Below are 27,777 nucleotides of genomic sequence, written 5' to 3'. Positions count from 1 at the left end.
GGTTGAGTGGGGTGAGGCCTACTTGGATTCAAATTAAAAACTAGGAAAAGCATTGAACTGAATAAGAAAATTATGGAGGTCTGTCAACATCATTGGAGCTAGACCGTTCGTGCATTTAAAAGTGACCCTCACTGAGTTATTTAGCCAATTCCACCCCAGGAGGCCTGTTGCTGTCCATCTAGACAGTGTTTCTAAACTGTCTGTGAAAGACTTAACCTAGCAAGTGTATCTGCTTTTGTGAACAGCACTGGATGATTTTAATATGGACTTAAAACTTCTTGTCCAGTCTGTGTGATTCAGGGTTCCAACCTAAGAGAAGAAAAGCCTAAATAACAAAAAAATAGTGGTGATTCTTGTTTCTGAGATACACCTGCTCCTGCTTCCAGGATGCCCGGGGCACTTGGAAGCTACTCCCAGGTCACCAAAGAAAGCCCCCAGCAGTCAGCTGAGTCTTACATGCCCCACACCCTTCATTTACTAGGCACTTTATATTGTCTTCAGTTTTAGCCCAGAGCGAATAGATACGAGTTCCAAATGTTATAAGAGCCACTCTACAAACTCAAGCAAGCGCCCAGAAGAGGGTCATATCTAGATTCAAGGTCTCTTGATCTACAAGTCCAGGCCAGCAAAGATCTACATAGTTATTTTGGGTGGGCTAGAAATAAAATCAGAGATTTAGTAGGTTTTAACATCCCTGTTTTTGTACTGTTTTGTTTATACTACATTCTAGAAGTGGGCAAAAATACATACATTAAACACGTTAGATAGGGCAGGAGGTAACAAGGGCGGAGACTTCCATATTCTAAAACACACCTAGCACATTTGAGCAATCCCCAACTAAAGGCAGCGCCACGACCAAGTGTCCTTCGCAATAGGATGAAAGATCAATTACCAAAACACTGCAAATTCAGCAATATGCCCCTAACTTACTTAGTTGTCAAAGAAGCCACGGAGTAGTTAGAAATAGCAGGAATGCGGAGGGGTGACCTTGTGCAAATATTAACCCACAAGACCCAGAGTGCTTGGGCTGTTAACAGAATGCAAGAATTCCTCCTGAGTTCTTTAGAAGGACATTGAAACTGTCTTCACCTGCACGAGATCTAATTACTTAACCTGAAAATATATACAAAATCTGTAGCTCTGTTTAAAAAGAATATGTGCAAAAACCTAAGGGGAACTCTGGACACATGTCAGTAAGTGGCAGAAAAAACTGGCGCCCATATTCCTCCCAGGAGGACAAGGTAGCCAAGTCGGGCCTGATTGGAGCAGCCTGCAACTGCCTCACAACTCTGGGACAAGAATTCTGGCCTCAGCTTCCACGAGCTCTGGCAGGAATGGACTCCTGTGGACCATTGGACTGAGGGCCACTGGCTATGTGCAGGAGGTCACCCTCTGTTCTGGGCTCCTGGACCTCTCTGTAGGAGCCACCCAGAACCGCAGCTCCATCCTCTAGGTCTGTGAACCAAAAGTGGTATCCTACTGCTTTGTTGAGCTCAGGCTTGGAAACAAGCCACCAGCTCCAGCCTCAGTTAAGGGAGAGTGACGTTCCTGGGGGAGGTCTACACTTGGAGATGGGGCTGCTGGGGCCAGGAGCAGAGGTGGCCACCACACTCAGGAACTCTCAGACACAAACTATGCCCCAAACAGGCCTTACCCCCTGGAAGAAATATGAGGGTTAACATCTGTCACTCACTGACACATGTCCAAAGGTCCCTTTATTTTTTTGTACACATCTTAGCATCAGTATCAATTTTTGTTTATATTTTTGGGTTTGTTAAGTAGGTAAATCACACACAGGAGCAGTTCTGTTTTCACTGATCTTCAATGAAGATTATGTATCATGGTTAACCCAACTTAAAACAACCCCTTTATGTGTTTGTTTATTAGTGTGGCAACCCATTTGTGCGTGTGTGATCATGTTGGGGAACATGCTTTCCATGGCTTGTATGCTTGTGTGTGGCGTCAAATCTCTTCCACCTTTACATGGGTTCCAGGGATTGAACTTAGGTTGCCAGGCTCATGCTGCAAGCTCCCTCCCTTGCTAAGCCCTCTCACTCGTCCACAAGCCCAACTTTTCCAACCAAGTTCCAGGCTCCAGTACAATGAAATTGCTTTTGTCTTCTTTCATGAACTCTTGCCTCTCACCATCTTAAGCAGAGGAATGGAAGACACCTGGAGCGCATGCCTCTCTCTCTCCCGAGTCCCCTGAACTGACTTCCAGCATCTAAAGCAGAAGCCAACAGCTGGCTGGGTAGTGATGGGCCATCATGTACAGAGAATACACACCAAGTCCTGGCCTTCATTCTCCCTGCTTATCTCTAGTGAGTATTATCAACTACAAGAATCCTTTACTCTCCAGACAAACTGCTGTAGTGTTTAAACTTCACAGCCTGTTTAATTAGCTAGTTATCACACGGATCTATTGATAGGGCAGATCTATTGATGGGGCGTCTCTGGTCCCTTCTTTCCTCAGGAAGCGTAAATCAGATTCTCAAAGAACAGCTTGAATGAGTGGAGTCTGATGCCACCACTTGCAATTTGATTCCATGGAAACATTCACAGCTTCACGTTGTCATTTCTTGGGGTGGCCTGTGATTGAAGGGACACCAGGCTCATGCTAAATTTATTAGGCTGCCCTGGAACTCTCTGACCTCCTGCTGCCCCCTCCTGTGTGCTGGAATTATAGGTGTGTGCCCCCACACCATGAACCACGTGAGCTTTTTAGGTTTTACCATGAAGCCCCTGGTTTCTAAGAGGAGGAAGCTTGGCAATATTCTGCTTCAAGCTCAGCTGAGCTTTCCTTATCTGGACAGACCAGTGGTTCTAATGGCTGAAGTGCTGAGCCAAGGAGGCGTGGTACTGGCATGAGGACCTGTTTACGGCCTCTGATCCCGCACCAAAAACCCCCAGCAGCCAATTGACTCCAACAACACAGCAGAGAATTAGAAAGAGGTCACTTGTGCAACAGGCTCCAGTTACCTCCCAGAAAGGCTGGGCACATCCTGCCAAGGCTGGTCATTCTTAGACTACCGCCTGATAGTGCTTCCCTAACCAGACATCATTCAGGTATTAGTGAAAGGAAAAAATAGAAGACCATTGGCCCTCATATCTCATTGTAAGTTTTGTTAACAGCAACGTGTGACAGTCACCACTAACTTTTTCCTTTTTATTACTAGAGATATTCTATGAGACTTTCAAGGAGACTGGCAGCTCCCTCTCCTGTGCCCTGCAGGCCTGCAGCAGCACCGTGTAAGAGCTCTGCATGCCCATTGGCAAGAAAACGTCCAAGCACACTGTGTGACATGTATATTATTTTGTTGTCAAGACGAGGTCTCACTATGTATTCCTTACTGCCCTGGGGCTTGCCATATAAACCAAGCTGTCCTGGAACTCACACAGGGCCTCCAAGTGCTGAGATGAAAGTCCTGAGCCACCAGACCCAGCTTACTTCAGTGTTTTAGGTGGATTTATTTATTTACTTATTTATTTAATGTGCTTGTGTTTCCTTATGTATATATGCACCACATGCATGCAGGAGCCCACACAGACCAGAAGAAGGAGTCAAGTCTCCTGGAGCTCTAGGTGGTTGTGAGGCACACAGGTGCTGGCAACCAAACCAGGGTCAGCTGCAAGAGCTCTTAAGTGCTCTTAATCGTCTCTCCCCCTCACTTCAGTTTCTTTCCAGCAAGTTTTGGACCCTTCTACTGATAAAGAAGCTAAACAGTTGATGCTCTGATTTGTGATGGTTTGAACTTTGCTACAGTGGGAAGGGAATGTGCATCCAGCAGAAACCTTACTTGTATAAGTTCTTTCCCTTGGACTAGGAAAGCCGAGGAAACAGCACACACAGGGTTTGCTGCTAAGCCAGAGTATTGGGAGGTCAGGTGTCTCAAACTTGTCATTGGTTAGTTGGCTATAACCCCAGCCGAATTCAAGCAATGCCAGTGTTTTATTTATAACAATCCCCTGCTATCGTCCTCGGTGTCCCTTGCTATCATCCTCAGTGTCCCTTTTTGCTTCATGAAAAGCTCCCAGCAGTCAGGCTTCCGTGCAATAAATAAACTCTTGTGTACTTCTTTAGTGGCACTTGTGTTATGACCATAAAAACTCAACGAGCTCTATGAATCCTAAACTGAAGAGTGTGCTGGTCTTAAATCCACAACTGGCCTGTATGTTGTATTACAGAGAGGTAAAGGGAGGGAGAGAGGAGGAAGGCAGGCTGGGTGACGGGGAGGAGCTAGGTGGAGAAGACGCCTCCAGACACCAGAGAGAGTTGAACAAGTCAAAAGCTAGAAACAAAGTCTCGGTTTCACAGGAGAACAAAGTGAAGTAGCTTGGCATGGCAAATTTTTAAATAAGTAAGTAAGTAAGTAAGTAAGTAAATAAATAAATAAATAAATAAGGGTGTACCAAGAGCCAAAGCTGGCCAGCAAGCACACTTGGCCAAGACAGCTCTCTTTTTCTCACCCCTGATGTAGGTGGTGACTACATCTCATCCCACTGGTGGGAACTCAGATTCACAATCTGATGCAATTGGCTAACTGGTGCAAAGGGGAAGAATCAGAAAATATGGTTCTTCACCAGATTAACTACCTCTGATAGAAGCCAAAAAGTTTCTCACAGGTGTGAAAAACAAAGCTTGAGAAACAGAGCCAAAGGGGAGACTCTGTTGACCAAAATCTATCCTGTGTCCTAATGCTTGCTTCACACCGCTCTTCAGGAATGGTGACCAGCTCAGAATACCCTCTCTACAGTAAGATGATCATGGTAATGGGGGGTGGGAGCTTTTGTGCCTATGAATCCATTAACCAAAATGTCAATTCTGTGAGTCAAAGATTATTGGCTCTTTAGTCATAAAATATTTTCTTAAAAAAAGAAAAACAAAGCAACTTTTCCTTCCATTTAAGCAAGGCACTTAAGAGTCATGTTTACAGAGACCGGGCTGGTCATTGCCAGGATTTGGGGGTTGGGGGTTGGAAACCTGGTGCCAATGTTAATAGATACAGAGGTTAGGTTGGGAAGACCAGAAAGTTCTAGAGGTGGTGGCAATGTCTGTACAAACTTGGAAATGTGCACACACATATATACATACATCACACATGCACACATACATATANTATACTTTTGTTTGTTTCTTTGTATTTCACAGACTTCTCTGTGCAGGTTTGTGGTCTTAAGGATAAACCCAGGGCCCTGCACATGACAAGTAATTGCTCCATTCCTCTGAATATGCCTAAGCCTGCGGAACTACATACTTAAAGCTGATAAGATTATAACTTTTGTGCTGTGTGTTTTACCGTGATTTAACATAGGCAAACTGTTTTTAAAAGATTATTGCGTACCTTTACTCCCAGTACTCAAAGGCAAAGGTGGGTGGATCTCTGTGAGACTGAGGTTACCCTGATCTAAACAGTGGGAGTTCCAGGACAACCAAAGCCGTGTAATAGAAAGATCATATCTCAATGAATAAATAATAAAAAATAAAAGGTTCCACAGAATTTGTTTACTTCTTTGATGTAAGTTTTTGAATTCTGGAGGGCAAAATGTTTCTAATGTTCTTGATCAACAAAATGGTGTATGGTATGTGGTGTGTGTGTGTAACCCATCAAGAGGAAGTCCTGCCCAGAGCAAACTCTGCAGTACAAGGAACTTAACCTTTTCAAAGTGAAGGAGTTTGCACATCAGTGAGTGATGATTTCAACCAACAATTCTATTCAGCTGACACGGGACCCACAGCCTACCAGGCATGTGGGTAGGGTTTGTTTGTACCACTCTTGCATATGTTCCTACTTGAACTTTTCATAGATGACGTCTTGGGCCACAGACACACAGGTAATGGTAGGGCAGTCTATAATCCTGGGTGTACCCATCTTCTGAAGAAGTCACCAACATTCCATATTCCACTGTCAGGTTCCCCCTATCTTGTCTATGTGGGGAAGCCTAAAGACATCCCCACATGCTTGCCTCAGAGGTCCGAAAGCCTAGCAAAGACCACTGACTGGGGAGATGTGAGAGGTAACTAAGCGTCTAGAAAATTCTTAATGAAAACAACAGTTGCAAGCCGGGATGGATTCACCCGCAGCCGCTTATTGTTCTCTGGCTGTCTCAGATTTTGGCAGGAACGCTACAAAATCTGCCACTGAAGGAACAAAAAGAGCAGCAGATAGCCAGGAGCGGGACAGGGAGGATGACAGGGTGGGAGGAAGTGTGGATGAGCCAGGAGACTGGATCCCAGTTCTCCCAGCGTGCCCAGCTCCAGCCCAGTTCGTAGCCTCTGGCCCCATCTGGCTGTGACTGAGGAAGTGCAGGCGGAGAGCCAGCAGAAAGCGGCCTTGGGGCAGCTCCAGTTTCAGCAGAACTGGGCCGCGTGTTATCCTGGGACCGGTAACCTGACACCCAACGCTCAGAGCCAATTATGGCTTTTGGCTTTGGTGGCATGGGAAGTTGAGGCCACTTTACAGGCACACACCAGAAATGCCTGTGCTGTTCCTCCAGCGGGTTGGCAAACTCTTGCGCGCGTCAGGTCTTTGATGGAATGAATTTGGATACAAATCAGATATTTAAATGAATACTTTCTCTCTCTAGGCAGGGCCCCATTCAGCCTAGCCACCCGCTTTATTTTCATACAAGAGCTGGACTTCTTTTAAAGTGGGATCTTCTTGATGATACCGTTGACCAAGTGGCTGTGCCCGAGAGTTCACAGGTTACTGCCAGGTCCTAGAGAGGGAACAGGTCATCCCAGCTCACCTTTCTCGCTGCGGTGTGGCTGTGAGGAAACCAATTTCTTTGCCAGCTGCACATGGTCTTGTTATTTAATCACTGGGTTTGGGGCTCACACCAAGCAGCAACTTGCATCTGCTATCCTTCAGAAAGAAGACACGGTAAAATCGCTCACTTTTCAGCTCCTGGGCTAAATGGAAAAAAAAAAAAAAAAAAAGTTCTCGGAGATATTCATTGCGGTGCAAGCAATCTTGCTTCCTTTTGAGAAGTAGAATTTCATGAAATGCTTTTCTCTCTCTCTCTCTTTCCCATAAATTAAACTGAGACATTTATAGCTATTTTACAAGGCTCCTATTCCTCCATTCATTTTATTTCATTTATTTTGAGACAAGGTCTCACGTAACCTAGACTGTCCTGGAACTTGCTGTGTATCCGAGAATGATATTGAACTCCTGATCCTCCTTCTTCTGCCTCCCAAGCACTTCTAAAGCAAGCCTGCAGAAACGTGAAGCTCTTTTCTCACACACTGTCCTGGACCCTGGCCAAGAGGTGAGCCTACACCCCTGGCTGCTGGTTGCTAAGGCCAACATTTGGTGACATTTGGAACAGCCTTCGTAGGAAGTGCAGAGATCCAGCAATCTACTCTCGTGGGATTCCAGGAAACCCCAGAGCTGACACCTCCCCATGTCCCTTGGTAAAGCTGGTGAAATATTTTTCCAACAGGATGCCATCCAGGAAAAGCCCTTGCTTCTCTCTGCCCACCATGCCATGTGGTTCTGCTACTGCCTTGCAGAAGGTGCATGTCTCAGCCCAGCTTGCCTTCAGCAAGCTTTTACCCAGGTATGGATCTCCTGTAAGCTCCTTTCTCCTCCCATCTTCCCACCCCTGCATCAGTCAGTGACATGGAATTTAATCAGATGACTCTTCACAGTGATGCTGAGACACATGGAAGGGAACGGGATCCCCAGCAAACCATTCAGGGAAAAACTGGATATCCACATGCAAAAGGGTGAGTTTCGAACTCTACCCCATACCATATAGAAAATCAGTCCAAGGGGACTCAATCTTTGAGCCTCCTGCCCTAAACTAAGACAGGGCACAGAATACTCAGTTCTGAAATAGGGCCCCTATCAAGGAAAACACTGTATCCACAAAGCAGCGCATTGTTCTGATACACAGCCCCTAGAGGAAGGCGGCTCCTCAGAAGCTCGGGCCAGGGTGTGGGCTGGAGGTGGATAAAGTAGTTCTATGTTGAAGAAGCTCCCTGGTGGCTTTCTCCATAGGGGAAAGGTCCAGTCACATTTCAGCCCTCCCTACACTCTGTCTGTGCCTTCAGCCATAACAGTCAGATCAGTGTGACCTAATGAGGCTGAAGCAGGGTAACTGCTCTCCGAAATGTCCTCCCCTCAGAGAGCAGCCCATGCCCTCTGTGTCTCCAGCCCCACAGGTATACATATACATCAGGTAGAAGCCAGGTGTTTATACTGGAGTGCCACTCCTAAGCAGGTGGTCCTGGGCTGTATAAGAAAGCTAGGCGAGCAAGTCAGAAAGTAGCATTGGTTTCTGCTTCAGTTCCTGTCTCTAAGTTCCTGCCTCAACTTCCCTTGATGAAGAACTGTAACTGTTCGTTCCTTCCAGAAGTTGCTTCTGGTCAACAGAAAATCAAACTAGAACAGTTACTATGTGAATAGCACCCATGACTGGGCCTCAAGGGTAAGGATAAGGATTCCTTTCTAACCTAAAAACCTCACCAAGCACCATCTTCCAGCTTACCCTGCTCTGTAGTAAGCAATGCCCTGTGATCAACAGAAAAATCAGCTCAGAGCTATTCAGTGGACGAGTAGCCCGTACCCAGGGGCCACTGCAGAGCAGACAACAAGCAGAGGCCGGTCTGAGAAGTCAATCCTTATGACAAGGCTGGGTGACACATAACCCTTTCACAATGAGGAAATATGAAGACAAACACACACAGTTTTACACTTTGCATTTTCTTATGGTGGACAGTCATCATTGGCCCCAACGGCCATCTGAAGCCAATAGTCCTGATTCCTAAAAACCACAAAGTTGTACAAGTGCTCTCCTCCTTTCTGGAAGCCATGTTCGTTCTCTCTCCAGGAGACAGGGCTGTCTGCAAAGCCTTGAACTGACAAGGTGACCCACGGCGCTAACTTTGGTTCATCAAAGTAGTGACTGAAAAAGAGGGAAAATTCTTATAAATAAGAGGTCAGGAACATCCACATTAGAGAAATTATCCTGGATTAGGGGTATTTCTGATGTTATAATTAAACCGATACTCTATTTTGATTCATAAAAACTAGGCTATGTGAATTAAATATTTGGTGCTATATTATGAAGTCCATAAAGATTAACTAACATTAACACTCAGAAAACAAAATCAGCAGCTGTTACAGCCTGGAAAAAAAATCAGTTAAGATCAAGAGAATAACCTCCACCCCACCCAAATTACATAACAGCTTCCCTCCTATTAAGGTGGGTTTTTGTTTGTTTTTAAATGTGTGTGTGCCTGTGTGGGGGTCAGAAGACAACTTTGAGGTCCTCTGTGGATCCTGAGAATCAAAACTCAGGTTGTTGGTTCTGGCTCATGTGTCTTTACCCACTGAGCTGTCTTACTGGCCTCTCTCCCATGAATAGTAAATATTCTTGCTGGGGTGGGGACTTAGTGCTTAACACTTGAGTTCCACCCTTAAGGCCTTGAGTCTGACTCCCAGCATGGAAGGAAATAAACAAAAACAACAACAACAAAAATCTAGGGTCTCTCTATATAGCCCTAGGTGTCCTAGAACTCACAAGGTAGACCATGCTGGCCTCGGACTCAGATTCTCCTGCCTCTGGGTCCCAAGTGCTGGGATTAAAGGCGTGCCCCACCATTCCAAGTTCCTACCTAATTCTAAATGAAAGATTCCTTCCTTCCTTCCTTCCTTCCTTCCTTCCTTCCTTCCTTCCTTCCTTCCTTCCTTCTTTTTTTCCCTCCCTCCCTTTCTCCCTTCCTTCTTTCCTCCCTTCCTCCTTCCTTCCTTTCTTTCTTTGGTTTTTCGAGACAGGGTTTCTCTGTGTTGCTTTTGGAGCCAGTCCTGGAACTAGCTCTTGTAGACCAGGCTGGCCTCAAACTCACAGAGATCCACCTGCTTCTGCCTCCTGAGTGCTGGAATTAAAGGCGTGAGCCAACACCACCGCCTGGCTGGGATTTGCAGAATTCTTTAACGTGACATAGGTCATAATTTGTCTCACAGAATACAGAAGTGTTTTCAAGTAGTAGTATACTTTTTAAAAACAAAATGGCTCAAAACATAACCGGGAAAATGAAAAGCTTGTTTCAAGAAGCCTACCAAGGTTCTGCTTTCTCTTTCCACACGGGTTAAGTACTTCCAAATAGCATTTGTCTCTGTCAGCAAGGATGAGATGCCAGGGCCGGACAGAAGGCGCAGCAGTTAAAAGCACTTCCTTCCAGAGGACTCAAGTTTGCTTCCCAGCACCCATAGGTAGACTCAAAACTGTAACTCCAGTCCCAGGGAATCTGCAGCCCTCTGCTGGCCCCCACTGGCACTCACATACAAGTGCATATAAATAAAATAAATCTTTAAAAAGACAAAGCTTTTTTTGTTTGTTTTTGTTGTTAATGAACACTTACAACATTTAGAATGTTACTGTACTTTGGGTCCCAGTAACATGTGCCTTGTACCACACTAACAAAAGTCCTTAACACCCCACTGTAGCACCAACAAGTGAGAGACACAGCCAAGAAGGGTTCTCACCGCAGCTGTTCCAGAAGGACCTGTATCTTCTCTGGCAGTATGAAACCCGTGATTGTGCACAGACAAGCTTGGGCTATCACTGTGCTCGGCTGGGGACAGCAGTAGGTTGATATGAAATTATAAGGCTGGTTATTCCTGCCAGAAAAAGGAAAGAAAACGTTTTTTTACAACCACTACATAACCACATGCAAAGTACTCAACTCTTATTGAAGACAAGCAACCAAGAGCTCATATACCTACATGTCCGCATTGCAGAAGACAGCGCCGAGCCAGTCAAAGAGCTCCAGGGCACTGCAGGCCTCCTCCGGCTCTCCTGCAAGTGAGCTGCTCTGCAGCACTGGGCACTGCAGCTCTCTCACTGTGCTCAAGGCCACTTTTGGCTGATGCTCCTGAATTTGGTATTTGGAAAAGTATGACCTCATTGTTGATTCTTCTGCACCTTAGAACACACCAAATAAGGTTGAGTCAACACTGTTACAACTTGGATGAGTCTTGACCCAACTCCAACATCCCTTTTCTTCTGTGTGTTTTTGAGACAGGGTCTCAGTATGTAACTGGCCTCAAATGCATGATCTTCCTGCAAGCCTCCCTTCCCTTTATAGGTAAGTACCACCATGCCCAAGACGTTTCCCATTCCCTTTTGAGTTGTGCAGAACAGGTAAGATAAGGTAAAATGGAAGCTAGGCAAGGCTGCATCCTAATTACAACCACTTAAAGTTGCTTTCAGCTGCGTATGCTAAAGCATCACGAACAATCTCCCTCCTCACTTTCCCTGGAAAACACAGGACGCCTTCAGCTCAGACCGTATTTGTTTTACTTGCTCTAACAAGAAAATTTCAACTTCCTATATAAACCCCAAGTATTCCCTATATAGGGATGCTAGTGAACGCTACAGAAAGGAGTGTGTTTGTACAATCTAATAGGAAACAGCAGAGGAACTGAATGATAATAGAAGCTCTTGCTAACTATCCCTTTGAAGACCCAGGAAAATCCACTGTATCTTTTCAGAGAAGTTTGTGCACCCAACAGCCTTGGAAGGCAGAACAGACATTCACTCCAAAGCACAGGGCAGGCTGGCTTACTGTCCAGTAAGACAGAAATAATGGCCCCACCCCCATCTGTGGGCAGAGCAGGTAGGCTTACTCCCACTATGGTCCACTCTAAAATGACTGAGTTCCTTGGGTTCCATGCTTCTTCTCTGTCATGTAATCCACTGCATATGCTGGCATTACTGCACCAACTCCGTGCCACTCCAAACCAAGTGGAATTTGGTGAACTTTACAAATGCCGATTCTCTTGTGTGTTGATTAATTCCAGGTCAAACTGCATTAATGGTAAAGCTCACTTCTAGGTGTGTCTGTGAGGACGTTTTGAAAGAAGAGTGGCATGTGAGTTCACGGACTGCTTAGGAGAGCCCCACTCTGAGGGTGGCAGACATGTGAGTTATTCCAACAGCCAGGGCCCAGACAGAACAAGGGCAGAGGCAAGGTAAATTCTCTCTATCCCCTGGAGCTGAGACACCCAGCTTCTCCCGCTCCTGGGTATCAGGCTCCAGGGTGTCAGGCCCCTGACTCATCCTAAGTTTGCCAGCAGGGCTTCTAGACCGGTCAACTGCTCCCACTGTGATCAGTCAAATCCTCTGTCTTTGACCCATGACACTTGTGGCTGACTTTGCTGGCTGGAAGATGGTAAAAGTCTCAGGCCATTCTTAGTTTCTCTGGAGAACCCATAGCACGAACAGTCCTCCGAGAAGTTGCCAACTGACACAAACATCAGTTAATATCTCCCCCACTCTTGTATATTTACCATATGCAGAAGGAAGAGAGGCATTAAACTTTAGAAAATTCGGACAGACAGGAGCCATCTGGGGCCGGCAGAATCCAAGAATTTTCCATGAGAAGCAGACAGATGGACAGAGTTCCAAAATGGACTAGGTCTCCCTGTCCTCCAAAGGAGATACTACACCAGCCTAACTCCCAACAATCTGATTCGTCGCAATCTGGTAATGGGCCAAAGAACACTGCTAAAGGGAGCAATACATGTGGAAGGTGTAAGCAGATGAATATACTTGATGACCATTAAGGCTGGTATTAAATTCAGTATCCTAATCAATTAAAGTCACAACAAAAGCTATCTGACATTTAACAGTCCGTCTGGGGTGCCATCCTGCAATAATGATAAACAGATCACACACACATAATTCTAACTGATGCTGCTTTAGAGTACGCTAGCCAAGGCTGCCTGGTGTATGTGGAAGAGAGAGAAGGGAGTGGATACAGGTTGCCGTTCTGAAGCCACAGTGAAGCTCTCTGCTTCTGCAGGAAACCCAAGAAGACTGACTGGGGCAGACTGCTTCAGAACCGGGCTACCCTGACCTAAGGTGCTGCGGACATCTGGAAAGTCAGAGCAGCTCCCTCACATTGCCACACCCCTAGGTAAACAGCATCCCTTGACCACAGTGATACAACTCAACCCTCCATTACACCCCGCCAACAGCAAGATTTCAAAACCACTGTATCATTATAAAGTTTATACTCCATACCTGTAGGATGCCACGCCAGAAGAAAATCAAACTTCAAAGGCTTCTTTTCTTTGAAGGACCAAGATATTCTTTCATACTTCTTAGAATCCAGGTTAAGGGATAAATCCATTAAATCAATGGAAATAACTTAAAGTAGAAAAAGCAATAACCATGTTTCATTTAAATTACACAGAGCTAACCCTGAGAAACACCTGAAGTTTTAGTAAGCTTACCCAGATTATTTTGTTCTTCACCCCTTTTCCTTTATCAAAAACACATCCCTCGGGGTAATTTCTACTACAGTAGTTTTAAATATCTTAAATCTTCCAAGGTCAAAGATCAAGGGCAGAGGTCTTCAGGAGGTCAACTCCAATCTACTGTGTATGAGGCAGCCTTGGTTACTGTAGTCCACACCACACAGTGTCCTCAAAACCACCTCTTCACTTGTGAGTAAATTCCTACTAGGACTCATAAAGAAAAACTGTGTGCCAAGCACACTAAGTTGCTGCTCTCCACTGCACGCAAGGGACTAGTCCAGTTCTACAACCCTTATTCAAGGCCGCGTACTTCGAAGAGAAGCAGTAGAACAGCACCAACTAAGCCCCTGGGAAACACAACCAACAGCTCCTTGAGTCAGGATTTCAGAGGCTAGAAAGAGCCCTATCTTTCCTGAACAGAGACCAGAGGTGTGGCCAACATTTACATTTTATTACAAGAAAGCTGACTGGCTAGACCCCAGTGGAGCACACGTAATACTTACCAAACCTCATAGGTTTTCTGCCAGAACACCGAGATGGATGACCTTGAAGCCCAGTTTCTTCATAAGTATCTTTATCCAGTGATAAAATTAATTTTCCTATAAATCAAAAAATAGTTTCCCATAAGAGAGATGTTAAAATAAGGCCGGTATTCTCTAAGGAAGGTAGACAACTGGGCCGCAAACCAGCAGTATAGGTACATATGAAGAACTTATTTAAAACACTTGATACTATCTAGTCACGTATTTTACTGGCCTGGGACTTGCTGAGGCTGGCCTCAAACTGGTGGCAATCATCCTGCCTCAGCCTTCCAAATACAGGGATTATAGATGCAAGACACCACGCTTGGTGATATTATCTATCATATATACATATGCAGATATTACAGTAGTGAAACTAGAAATAATTATAATTATATTAAGAAACCACCAAACTGGTCTGTACATCACTTCAAATACCTTCTTCCCAAATTTAAATATAATTTAATTTTGTGTGTATTATGTGCCTGGGCGTATGCAAATACTCCAAAGAGCCTGTGGAGGTCAGAAGAGGGTATCAGATCTCCTGGAACTTGAGCTGTGAGCTGCCATGTGGATACTGGGAACTGAAGCTGGGTCCTCTGCAATGGCAGTAAGCACTCTTAGCTGCTCCATCTAAGAAGGACGTCTAAACTAAAGGAGGAGCTTCATTTCACTCTGTTTCGAGCTGTATGATTTGACCTTTTAAAATTATTAGTTTATATTTTTATGTGTGCTGGTGTTTTGCCCACACGTATATCTGTGCATCATATGTGTGCCTGTGGAGGCCAAACAAGGGCTCTGGATTCCCTGGAACTGGAGTTACAGACAGAGAGTTGTCAGCTATCAAGTGGGTGCTGGGAACCGAACCCTGGTCCTTTGGAAGACCAGCCAGTGCTCTTAACTGCTAAGCCATCTCACTACACCTTAGAGTTTTTTGTTTTGTTTTCTTTTAACTATATAGATTTTTTTTATAATTGAAAAAAGACAGAAAAAAAGTGAATGTTGTCACCATTTGGTAGGAGGGCGACAGCGTTGTCTTCATCAATACTTGCATTGTATGTTAATGCAGAGAATGAGCCTGTAAAAGAAATTTGAGAAAAAGAATTAACCCTTCACAATGTTTGCTTATGAATTATTATTTTCACATGACAACAAATTTTCCAGGTAGGTAACAGTCAGTGTTTAGCACTACTCTAAGTCACTCAATAAGCCCAATGCCTGCCAGGGATAAGTCGGAACATACACACGCTAAGTTCCTGCTCTGGACCCATTCAGGGTCTTTTTGTGCAGGTTTACTATCAACAGGCCAAGAACAGACTGAGACTAGAACCTGAAACCTTGGGGATCCAAGCAGAAAGAAAGCTGCACAGCAGAACATGCAAGACGACAAACCTTTGAGACAAAGTTCTAAGTTAACAGTCAGAAATTACTTAACCAAGCTAATAATCGGAAGCTACTTAATCTTCCTCATCTGCTAAGTAGGGATTCGACCTACTTCACTGAGTAGCTGCGAGGGTTAATTAAATCTGGTCAGACATCTAGCCATCACCTAAAGAGGCCACAGGAAGGAGAAGAATGAACAATACCGACAGACAGAGAAGTGACGCGTGCAGCTAACCACAGGGTCTATCCTCTCAGGCCCTTCTGAAAACAAGTGAAGAACCCCGGTATCTGCTATGGTCTTTCTAGAGCTCTTCATTTTGCCTTGTTCACATGAGATGCTAGATGCCTTTTCTTACCTTTCTTTACAAAGGTCTGGATGAATTCACGTGTAATTAATTCATGAAGAGGTAAGCTCTTCACAGAGTAATAGGGCCCAATTTCCATGACCAGGCTTTTCAGTTCTTTTGACAGCATCCCACATTCAGGAATAAGAAATGAAACCTATTAGAATGGAGAAGTACAAAGTTATAGTCTATGAAGATCAACACCATGTTTTCAGAAGTGAAATATTAAAATTGCTAGCTATTCCTTCACAGGTTTTGCTGGGGCATACAAACACTGGCAACAAATCGTTTTAAAGTTTGTTTGTTTTTTCTGAGACAAGGTTTTTTTTTTTTTGACAAGAAACTGTCAGGTGGACCTCGAACTCAGAAATCTAGCCACCTTTGCCTGGGATTAAAGGTGTGTACTACCACTGTCCTGCTAGACAACACATTTTTTTAAAGATTTATTTATTATGTATAGTGTTCTGCTTGCATGTATGGCTTCACACCAAAAGAGGGCACCAGAACTCATTATGGATGGTTGTGAGCCACCATGTGGTTGCTGGGAATTGAACTCAGGCCCCCTGGAACAGCAGTCAGTACTCTCAACTGCTGAGGCAGCCGTTCAGCCCAAGCAACAAATCTTTTAATCTATCAAATCTCATGCAAATAGATTTGATTACTCAAGCTTTTCCTTTCTGCCATGTGAGGCACGAGACCAGAAATGCAATGGAAGTCTTGCTTAAATTTTATCTTTTGCACACGAACAATACATGCTATGTCGTACACACTTTATATTCAAGGAAGTAGAGCACAATTCAACATGCCTGGATTTCTTTACTCTGAAGTCACTGAAATCAAAGGAACTGCTCCTGGGAGCGTAGGGAGTTTAGGGACATTCTATAAACAGATGTGTAATAGAAACAGATGTGCTCCTGGTGCTTCTTCCATTTCCTAGACCAACGTAACAGGTCAGGCCAGGCAAAATAGGCGATACACCCTTGACGCAGGGATGAGATTTCAACTGAAGCGGAGACTTAAAACCCGCGCGGATTTCAAATGATCCCCACAGCTAAAGTACGTTCAGCAAAGCTCCAACAATCAGCCTGTGCCTGAGACACAGGGAGAAGGACGTCAGTTAATGTCTCTGAGAAACAGATCAAGCAGATATTTAAGGTGTAAAATGCTTAGGCCCTTATCGTATTAAGGTAAGCTTTTTGTTTTGTTTTTAATTCCTTATTTATCAAACACGGTGGTGCTTTGGAAAGAGGCATACGTTGAGCTACGGAGAGACCAGAACAAATTTAGGGCGAAGGGCAGCTACACGTTGTTCAGGTCACACTCCTAACTCTTCCGTGCCTACCTAACTCTTCACCTAGCTACCGTGGGCCTTGGAAGACTCAATCTTGAACCCGGCATTAAACAACCAAACTCAGAAAAACGAACACCCCAAAACTCCACTCTTCCTGAAGGGCGGAGCACCGCCCTGTGTCCGGCGCATGCTGGGAATTGTAGTCCTACACTCCTCCAAAAAAAAAGGTGATCGGTAAACTGAAAAGACTACACTTCCCAGGATGATTGGCGACAGACTGCCCGCCCCCGCAGGACGAAAAGGTCCCGCCGAGGAAAGCCCAGAAAGGCTCTACCCTAAACCTCCACGGCTAAAGGAAGCCGGGTGGATGTGACTCACCCTGTAGTTATGATAGTGCGTCTCCACGAGATGTTTATGGCGAGACTTGTTGTGGCCGAAGTTGGATTTCTCACAGACCAGTAAGTGCCGGGGAGTCTCTTGCAGTCTGCGCAGCGTGGCCATGTTAAGCACGAGTCGAGGTGCGCCCCGCCTCCCGGGCCGCCCTGCGTCCCCGACCGCCCCGCCTCCCGGACCGCCCCTCGCTCCACCATTTGTCCCTTTCTGGTGCACGTCCCTCCCCCTCCACGCCCCGAATTCTTTTCTTCCCTTCTGCTGTCAATTTCTAGGCGCTTTGGATAAGAGTGAAAGGAGGGTTTCCTATGCGTCTAAAGAACTCGGGAGCTTCTCCGAAGCTTCTCGAGGTCCTGACATATTCATTCCATCCCACAGCGTTTCTCCAGGGCGTAACTCAGAGAAAGCCTGCTCTCTGACACGTTATAAATAGGAAGAAGATAAGACAAATAGGAAAGATCCAGTACAGTAAGGAAACTCGCCTGCCTTGTGGCACGCACTCTATGATCCTGACTCCTGACATGGTCTAGTTCCGAATGCATACTCACCTACAGGCCTCTGAGTTCCCATTGAGCCTTCCCAAAAGGTATAGGAAATTGTGTGTGGGTGTGGGGGGGGGGAGATAATGTGGTATTTCAGCATTTTATACCCACTAGGATTCCATTGCTTTGATTTTTGTTTATCTTTTTGTTTTGTTTTGTTTGTTTGTTTTCCAAGACAGGGTTTCTGTAGCTTTGGAGCCTGTCCTGGAACTAACTCTTGTAGACCAGGTTGGGCTCTCACTCACAGAGATCCGCCTACCTCTGCCTCCTGAGTGCTGGGATTAAAGGCTTGCGCCACCATCGCCCAGCTTCATTTACAATATTTCTATTTCCACGAAGCCAGCATTTAACAGAAGAGGCTTAACGGCATCGTGAGAATGAGACAGAATAAACTGTGAGAGGAATGTGAGTAAAGACAACCTAGGCAGGAATCCATCACACAATCCCTTTGTGCGGGTGTGTCGAGAAAGAAGAGATCCCACAGTCATACAACAGAAAACCAACCAACAAAACTAGAGGCATTAGCTGTGTGCAGGGAGTGGAACACAGAGCCATAAACGTTGCTGGCCGCAAAGTTGGAGGGACAGAGCTCTGGTTTTCACAGCCCTTCCTCTCACTCTTCTATAAAATTCTTCAAGTTTTGCCTAATGTTTGGCTGTGGGTCTCTGTATCTTTTCCCATCCATTGCTGGTTTGTAGTGAAATTTTGTTTATGGTTTTTTTTTTTTTTTGGTTTTTCGAGACAGGGTTTCTCTGTGGTTTTGGAGCCTGTCCTGGAACTAGCTCTTGTAGACCAGGCTGGTCTCGAACTCACAGAGATCCGCCTGCCTCTGCCTCCCAAGTGCTGGGATTAAAGGAGTGCACTAACAAATAAAGCTTACCTAAAGATCAGAGTGCAGAGCTAAACCACTAGAGGCCAAGGAGTAGTGGCGCACATCTTTAATCCCAAAACTTGGGAGACAGAGGCAGATGGACGTCTATGAGTTCAAGGCCATCCTGGGCTACACAAGATTGAATCTGTATAAAAGAGAAACAGAGCTCACACAAAGGGGATCCCAGCACTTGGGATCCCACACCTTTAATCCCAACATTAGGGAGGTGGAGACAGGAGTAATATGACTGGGCAGAGAGAGGAATATAAGGTGGGAGGAGACAAGAGCTCATTGAAGTCTGAGGTTTGGTGGAGACAGTGGCAGTCTGTGTATGAAGTCTGAGGAGACAGTATGAGGACAAGATTCTAAACAGAAGATTCTGTCCCTCCCGGTCTCACAGTTATTCAGTTCCAAAGAAACCCACAGAGGCTTATATTAATTATTAATTATAACCTTTGAGGTTATCAGCTTATCATTAGCGTGTGTCAGTACTTTACTTCTTGTTATGACTGCCGCAATGTGTGTGTGTGCATGTGTGAATTTTCATCTGAATATTGTATTTGAATAAAAATAGAAGGAGGTGAGAAAGACAAAGCTTTCTTCCAAGATCCTAAAGGGACTTTAGTGACTTCCCAAACTGGGGATGCTAAGCTGTAGGTTGGATTTTTGGTTTCTAGTGACATTAAGTGTGGCAGGAGTGGGGACATACTTATTTTACTGGCTAAGGGGCACAAAAATGACTAAAGAGCTACAGAAGAAGACGGAGGAATAGAGGGGAGGAAGCTCCTGATGCAGACTGAGCAGGGAAAGGCAGCTGGAAAGGGGCAAGGATAGCTTGGTGCGGGCTTGAGGGGAGGATGGGATGGAAGAACAGAAACAGAAGCTGGGGCCGGGAAGAGTCAGAGGGTGTGTCTCAGGAGGAAGTCAGTGGACAGGTGTAACTGCAGATGCCTGCAACCCTCAGCTCCAGGATGTAAATCTCACTGCCCTTCATGTCTACGACAAGTATTCATTTTGTGTTAACCAACAGCGTCTCCCCTAGGAGCTTGCTGCGGGATAGACACTATATAAAGCATCGAGATGTAATATCCCTGTTCCCGTTTCAGAGAGCTTCCCATCTCATGAGAACAGTTTTTGTTATTTCTTCCCCATCTCACCGCGGTCCCAGGAAGTATAGTCTGTCTAGAGTGGGCAAATTACAATCATTGTTGGTGAATAAGTGAAGAAATGAAGCATTTTATATTCAGATTTCCTTTACAAAAACGCAGCCTCTAAGTGGCTAATTTCAGCTTTGCTGCACGAAAAGGTTTGGGGAGTGCAGAACTATGGAAATCTCTTAACTGCTAAATTCTATGCTTTAAAAGGGCTAAGATGGTAAACTTCTGTATTATGTGCATTTTGTTACAATGAGAAAATTAAATGCTATATCAGAGATGTTGGCTTTTTAAAGTTAACAATACAAACCAAATAGAAAATGAAAAAACTAATTTTCTAATATTGATGCTCACACTGATGCTCGCGGCAGGTGTATTGTTTGGGGGCTTTGGGTCCTTTATTCCTCTGGAGTTCAGTCATATTCTGGAGCAGCCATCAAAGCATTCCAATATTTGGACTGGGACTCACTGTCTGAAAATGTTTTCCTTTTTCTTTTTTATTGGAGAAGCAAAGCAGGAAGTTCCCTTGAGTAAGCTAACTTTGGCTATCATTCTTGCTCTCCCGAAAGACTGTGATTTGTTCAGTGTGCAGTAGAGTTTTGCTTGCTTTCTTACCTCTCAGCCGGTCTGGTCTGTATCCAGCACACAATCCCCTCAGTGGTACATGGGCATAATCTAAGACCCAGTGTGGACTGGGACCTTGCTGAATTCTTGGGAATTATGCCTGCTTTTAGTTACGAGTGTGTGTGTGAGCATAACATATCCTTTCACTCCAGCCTCAACTCAACAAGTCCTTTCTCTCAATTGTGTTCTGAAATTGGTATTTTAGAAGTGAGAAAATAATAAATTCTGATATGCCAAGGAAAGAAAAACCCTGTGGGTTTTTAGTGCTGCGGACACAATGTTGGCCTTTTTCCTGGTCACAAGGAGGAGAATCTATGGAAAAGAAAACTACAGAGACCCACAGCCAAGCCTTGAAACACTTGCTAAATTAACTGCTTTGGACCAGACTCTCATTGGATCTTACATGTTTATAAGGTGGCATTTATAATGGACATGAGGCTATTATATGTACTTATTGGTTTAGGTGTGCAATATCTTTTCATGTAAGACATATGATTTTATTTTCTACAAATTACCATAATTTCCATTTTGGTCTTCCATCCTTAAAAGTGGTTCTAGCCATTGAGGTTTGCTCCCTCTGTCCTGATTTCATCATGGTTGCCAGGCACAGGCCGTGCAGGTTCTCGGGGACCTACTGAAGTCATCCACTCACACTGACTGGCCTTTGGTTTTGTCTGGTTTGGCTCATTAGAATTTACAAGAATTCCGATTGAATGATGAGCTCTGGGTATTCTGACCATGGCTGTCTCACACTGGAGAGGCCAGTAGCACAGTTTCTCAGTGCATGAGGCTGGATAGCTCAGCGATTCCAGTCTGGTACTGTAGGACCACTTGTTGGTCTCAGCCTGCATGGGAGGCCTGAAGAAGCTCATTCTAATATCAGCAAAGCAGTGTAGGAATGGAAGCAACAGGATAGGGGAACTTGCCAACCGGAGTGAGGACAAGCAGGCAAAACGAAAAGCTTTCTTCTTCCATCTCCCTTTTAGCTGGATTGTTACAGAAGGTGATCTGAGGGGATCTGACCTGCACCCATCCTTCCCATCTTTCCTTGGGCCCACAGGGAACTGAGTAGGAGGCTCCAAAGGTGGCCATTCTTTCTCTCTTGCTGCTGGCTATAGTCTGTTCTCTTTGCCCAGGGACCTGAAGAACAGTGGCACTATCAAGGAGGGGACCCCGTCTTTATTTCCATCTAGTCTTTACCACTAGAATTTTGGTGTGATGGGAACAGGTTAAAAAACTGACTTTGCGGTTTGGCCTTGGAGCCCTGCTGGATAGAGAGAGGCTGTCTGTTTCCTCCCACAGGGTGCTGTGTAGTTGAAACTCCAGTCACAGACACACATGCCTGCATGTGTTTCTTTATTATTCAAGAAACTGGACTTTAAAAAAGAAAAGGAAGTCAGTAATTGTAGGGTACTCATTGCCTGCCAGGGAACTTGTAATCAACATGCCATCAAATACTGGGATCCCATCCTGCATGTATTAGTTGGTTGTTGCTGTATAACAAACTAGTCTGCAATTTATTTAGCTCATGGTTGGCCCAGTGAGTCATTTAACTGGAGGCTTGGCTGGGGCATTCTTTTTACTGGATCCTCTCTCTCTCTCTCTCTCTCTCTCTCTCTCTCTCTCTCTCTCTCTCTCTGTGTGTGTGCATGTATCTGTGTGATCAACTATTGATTGTCTAGGTAATTCTCCTTCTAGGAAACCCTGATTCTCCTCCCCAGGGTATTTCACCCTTCAGCAGGCCCCAGTGGGTTTCTTCCCATGGAGATGAGATGGCAAAACCTCTGGAAAGAAAAAGCAAGGAGCATTCAAGACCTCTTTTCACAGTCATATCTGCTTCATTCTCTTGCCCAGCGGAGGGTCAGCTCAGATCCAATGCGGGGGAAACACATGCTACCCAGAAATGGGAACAACTGTGAAACCACATCACAGATAGCCCAGGAGCAGGCGAGGAAGGAGACACACTGGTTGGGGATTTGATGTCACCAAACCTCCTTGGCAGATGAAGCTTAAATAATACTCCAAGTGAAGTCTGAAACTTTACAGCTAGGAAATGACTGGGCTGGGCCTTAGTTCTATCAGATGTGCCTGGCTTCAAAGTATGTAGCCCTACACTCCACCACGCTGCTAACGCAGGGCTCCCTGTGGGTCTGGAGAGAGCCCCTTCTATAAGAGAAGCATGAGTCACGTACTCCTCACCACTGGCATAATCTTGCCAAGAGAATGCCGAGATATCTCACAAGGACTTGGAATAATTTAAGGAAATAGCTGAGGATGAAGTTTAGAAATTAAGGACCAAGCAATATACCTTTCATTTCTCATCACAGGATAAATCTGCAAACACGTATAACGCATTCCACATGTTTTCACAGTCTTTTCATCTCTCTCTGGTATGTGTAAGCCATTTATGATTTTTGTCACAAGCTAAACCAAATGGTGCCTGAAACAACTTCATAGTCTGAGAGCAAGTCACAAAAATCACACTGCGGAGAAGACATCTCCCCCTGCGGCAGTTAGCCAGTGGCTGAGGGAGACTTGACTGAGGTTTGGGATTAACAGGGCAAAACTGGTTCCCAAGACCCCCCGAACTGAGATGCTGCCATGGAGCAAACCCCCTCAGCACCCATACAACCAACATATTCTTAACCCTAAGTCTGAGTTTCTCACTGAGGGCTGTTCGTTACAAAGAGCCTTGGAAGTTGCCAAAGTCCAAGGAAGGAAAAACCAGTTAAGTCAGGATCCTTGGAGTGGGACTCAGGCCTAAGGCTGTTTTAAAGCTCTCCAGTGATTTTAGTGCACACACAAGACAGAAGACCGCCACTTTAAACCAGCTTGTCTTGGGGAATTACTTACAAATTTGTTGTCAGTTGAATAGAAAACATCTGCTATTAAGTTGTAGCCTTTCAGGCTTCCCTGCAGTGTCTACTTCCTGTCTTTGCAGAGACAGTCCTCTGCTGCTGCTGATTTTGTTCCTGTCTTCCGGGCCCAGGAGTTTGAGAGCCTATGTGGGCAGGACACGGATAGGTGCTGTGACCGTCACACGACACCACGAACAGCCATCTGCCACTTTGAAAGAAAGTACCCACGTAGCATTTAAACCTTTCATTGGAATATAGTATGCTCTGATAGGTCATCTTCAGTGTCAACTCTTAGGATCATCTAGGAGACACGTGTGTGAATGTCTATTGGGGGTGTTTCCAGAGAGCTGTAACTGAGGTGAGAACTGATTGTGGGTGTCACCGTCTATGAGCTGGGGTCGTGGACTGGAAAAAAAAAAAGGTTAAAGGAAGTGGAGCATCAGTGCACGTCACTCTCTGCTTCCTGACTGTGGATGCTGGGTGACCCACCCAGATGTTGCTTTCGTTCAGTAGTTTGTCACAGCATCAGGAAGAACTAATTAAGACAGATGCATATAGTACATGTACAAGTATCCTATTTTGGTGAATTATTATTAAGTGCATATAATTACAGAACTAAGAAATAGAAAAGCAACTTCTCTAGGCACCATTTTTTCCCTTCTCTTAAAGATAGCAAAGATTTTTTTATAAATATATATATATACATACATATGTATATATATAGTGTGTGTGGTGTGTGTGTGTGTGTGAGAGAGAGAGAGAGAGAGAGAGAGAGAGAGAGAGAGAGAGAGATGTGTAGATATGAGTGTGGTGCATATGTGCCACAAAGTCTGTTCAGAGGTCAGAGGACAACTCTGAGGTGTTGTTTCTCCTCTTCTACCATGAGTTACAAGGACTGAACTCAGGTCTCCAGGCTATGGCAGCAAGCACTTTTACCAACTAAGTCATTTCACTGACCCTTAAAAAACAAAAATAAAAACCAAATATCCCAAGACCCAATATTGTACATTCATTTTTGTCTTTATATTTTTTACATAAAATTTAGACATATATGAAAAAAACAAAACAATATCATTGGCATCTCACCCAATTTCAAAACCTAGCAATTATTTACCATTTTTCTTTCATCTACACTTCAATCCAATCTCCAGACTCTCGTGTACGCTTTGTGTCACTGTAACAAACGTGCCTGGTATAATGTACTTGTGGATAGAAGAAGTTAATTTTGACTGACAAATTTTAGAGTTTCTAGTCCACGATGAGTGACATATTGCACTGAGCTCGTGTTGAAGCAGGACATCATCGTGGAAATGAATGATAGAGCAAATTTGTTTCATTTCCAGGAAGTGAAAAGGAGGATAAGGTACTTTTCAAACACAAAAGAAAAAAAAAAGAAATACTGCAAACTCCTCTAGTGAAGCTATTATTACCCTCATATCAAAATCAGATAAAGATACAACAAAAAATAAAGTTTTAAAATGATCTTCCTGAACATAAGGGCAGAAATTCTCAATAAAATATTTGCTGAGGGGGCTGGAGAGATGGCTCAGTGGTTAAGAGCACTGACTGTTCTTCCAGCCAGAGGACCTGGGTTCAATTCCTAGCACCCACATGGCAGCTCACAACTGTCTGAAGATCCATTTCCAGGGGATCTGACACCTTCATACCAATGCACATAAAATAAAGTTAAATAAACCATAAAAATATTTTAAAAAAATAAAATATTTGCTGAGAGGCTGGAGAGATGGCTCAGAGGTTAAGAGCATTGCCTGCTCTTCCAAAGGTCCTGAGTTCAATTCCCAGCAACCACATGGTGGCTCACAACCATCTGTAATGAGGTCTGGTGCCCTCTTCTGGCCTGAAGGCATACACACAGACAGAATATTGTATACATAATAAATAATAAATAAAATATTTAAAAAAATTGCTGACTGAATTCAAGAACACACTGATAATATCATTTGCTGTGATCCAGTTGGCTTCATTTCAGAGGTCCAGGGAGAGCTCAACGTAAACAAATCAATACGTACAGCACATCAATGGACTTGGGGTAGAAATCACATGACAGTCTTAATAGATACAGAGAAGGCATTTGACAAAATCCAACATTTCCTCACTGTAAAAGAGCTGAATAAATTAAGAATAGAAGGAATATATCTCAAAATAATAAATGTTGTATATGACAAACCTATGGCCAGCAGCATACTATATGGGAAAATACATGAGAGCATTTACTAAAATCAGGAACAACACAAGTAAGTGTGTCTACTTTCTCCAGCCTCACTTAATGTACTACTTGAAGTCTTAGCCTCAGCAATAAAACAAGATAAGGAAATAAAGGGAGACAAAAAGGAAATGAAGAAGTCAAAGTATCTGTATTTGCAAATGATATGATCCTATACATTACAGAATCAAAGACTCCACCGGAAAGCTCATAGAACTGGTAAACTTTTTTTTTTTGCAAAGTGTCAATATGAAATTGACAAAACTCAGTAGCCTTACACTTTACTAACAAGCACCTTGAGAAAGAAATCAAGAAAATAATACCATTCACAATTGACTTAAAAATTATAAGCTGGGCAGTGGTGGTACACACCTTCAATCCCAGCAGTCAGGAAGCAGAAGCAGGCAGATCTCTGTGAGTTCGAGGTCTACAGAGCAAGTTCCAGGATAGCTAGGGCTGTTACACAGAGAACCCCTGTCTTGGAAAACAAAACAAAACAAAAAGCTTAGAATTAATCTAACCACGGAAGTGGGAAAACCTTTACATATATTCAACAAAATCATAGAAGAAAACTTTCCCAACCTAAAGAAGGATATCCCTATGAAGGTACAAGAAGCTTACAGAACACCAAATAGACTGGATCAAAAAAATCCCATTGCTATATAATAATCAAAATACAAACATACAGTATAAAGAAAGAACATTAAGAGCTGCAAAGGAAAAAGGTCAAGTAACATATAAAGGTAAACCTATCAGAATTACACCTGTCTTCTCAATGGAAACCTTGAAAGCCATAAGGTCCTGGATAGCTATGCTGAAGACACTAAGAGACCACAGATAAAAGCCCAGACTACTGTACACAGAAAAGCTTTCAATCACCATTGATGGAGAAAACACGATATTCCATGATGAAAACAGATTTAAACAATACACATCCACAAACCTAGCCTTACAAACAGTACTAAAAGGAAAACCCCAACCCAAGGAAGCTTACTGCACCCACAAAACACAGGCATCTGATAACCCCCCACCAGCATAACCAAAGAAGGGAAACACAAAAACACTACTACCAAAAAATAACTGGAATTAACAATCATTGGCCATTAATATTACTTAATAGCAATGGACACAATTCACCTATAAAAAGACACAGGCTAAGAGAATGGATACGAAAACAGGATCCAGCCTCCTGCTGTGTACAAGAAACACCCCTCAACCTCAAAGACAGACAGACACTACCTCAGAGTACAGGGTTGGGAAAAGGTTTTCCAATCAAATCGACCTAAGATACAAGCAGGTGTAGCTATCCTAATATCTAACAAAATTGATTTCAAACTAAAATCAGTCAGAAGAGATGGAAAAGGACATTTTAAACTCATAACAGAAATAATTCATCAAGATGCAATCTCAATCCTGAACACCTATGCCCCTAATACAAGAACACCCACATATGTAAAAAAAAAAAGCATTACTAAAACTTAAATCACACATCAAACCCCATACACTAATAGGAGACTCCAACACTCTACTCTCACCAATGAACAGGTCAACCAGACAGAAACTTAACAGAAAAATAAGAGAACTAATAGATGTCATGAATCAAATGGACTGAACAGATATCTATAGAACATCCCACCCAAACACAAAAGAATATACTTTTTCTTAGCACCTCAAAGAACCTTCTCTAAAATTGATTACATATCCGGTAACAAAGCAAACCTCCACAGATACAAAAAAAATTGGACAAAAAGTAACCACTTGTGTCTTATCGGATCACCATGGATTAAAGTTAGAATTTAACAACAATACTACTCTCAGAAGGCCTACAAAATCATGAAAATTGAACAGTGAACTACTGAAACACCTCTGGGTCAAGGAAGAAATAAAGAAAGAAATTAACTACTTCTTTGAATTCAAGGAAAATGAAGGCATAATATATCCAGACCTATGGGACACTATGAAAGCAGTGCTAAGAGGAAAATTCATAGCACTAAGTGCCTACATAAAGAAAACAGAGAAAGCTCACATTAATGACTTAACAGCACACCTGAAAGCTCTAGAACAAAAAGAAGCAGACTTACCCAGGAGGAGTAGAAGACAGGAAATAATCAAACTGAAGGCTGAAATCAACAAAATAGAAACAAAGAAAACAATACAAAGAATCAATGAAACAAAGAGCTGGTTCTTTGAGAAAATCAACAGGATAGATAAACCTTTATCCAAACTAACCAAAAGGCAAAGAGAGACCATCCAAATTAACAAAATCAGAAATGAAAAAGGGGACATAACAACAGACACTGAGGA

At 43.8% G+C, this 27,777-nt stretch overlaps 1 protein-coding gene across 2 annotated transcripts; it reads right to left on the bottom strand.

The window, feature by feature from the left end:
• Nucleotides 1-8,687: 8,687 nt before the first annotated feature.
• On the bottom strand, nucleotides 8,688-17,352 carry Rpp40 (ribonuclease P/MRP subunit p40). Of its 2 annotated transcripts, none has more exons than XM_050142694.1 (8): nucleotides 17,189-17,352; nucleotides 15,532-15,676; nucleotides 14,802-14,870; nucleotides 13,775-13,870; nucleotides 13,036-13,161; nucleotides 10,734-10,932; nucleotides 10,494-10,628; nucleotides 8,688-8,910 (listed from the first exon to the last, which is right to left on the bottom strand). In XM_050142694.1, the coding sequence occupies exons 1-8, from the start codon at nucleotides 17,309-17,311 to the stop codon at nucleotides 8,712-8,714; spliced, it is 1,092 nt and encodes a 363-aa protein (XP_049998651.1). In that variant the 5' UTR covers nucleotides 17,312-17,352; the 3' UTR covers nucleotides 8,688-8,711. The 2 variants fall into 2 exon arrangements, with proteins under 2 accessions (XP_049998651.1, XP_049998652.1); XM_050142695.1 differs by having other exon boundaries at nucleotides 10,734-10,926.
• Between the last annotated feature and the right edge of the window lie 10,425 nt (nucleotides 17,353-27,777).

Source organism: Alexandromys fortis, unplaced genomic scaffold (genome assembly GCF_014885135.2).
Source record: "Alexandromys fortis isolate MF-2015 unplaced genomic scaffold, M_Fortis_MF-2015_v1.1 scaffold_5, whole genome shotgun sequence".
Classification (NCBI taxonomy): Eukaryota; Metazoa; Chordata; class Mammalia; order Rodentia; family Cricetidae; genus Alexandromys; species Alexandromys fortis.
The sequence above is the reverse complement of the archived record's forward strand: the minus strand, read 5'-3'. Positions and strand labels throughout refer to the sequence as shown.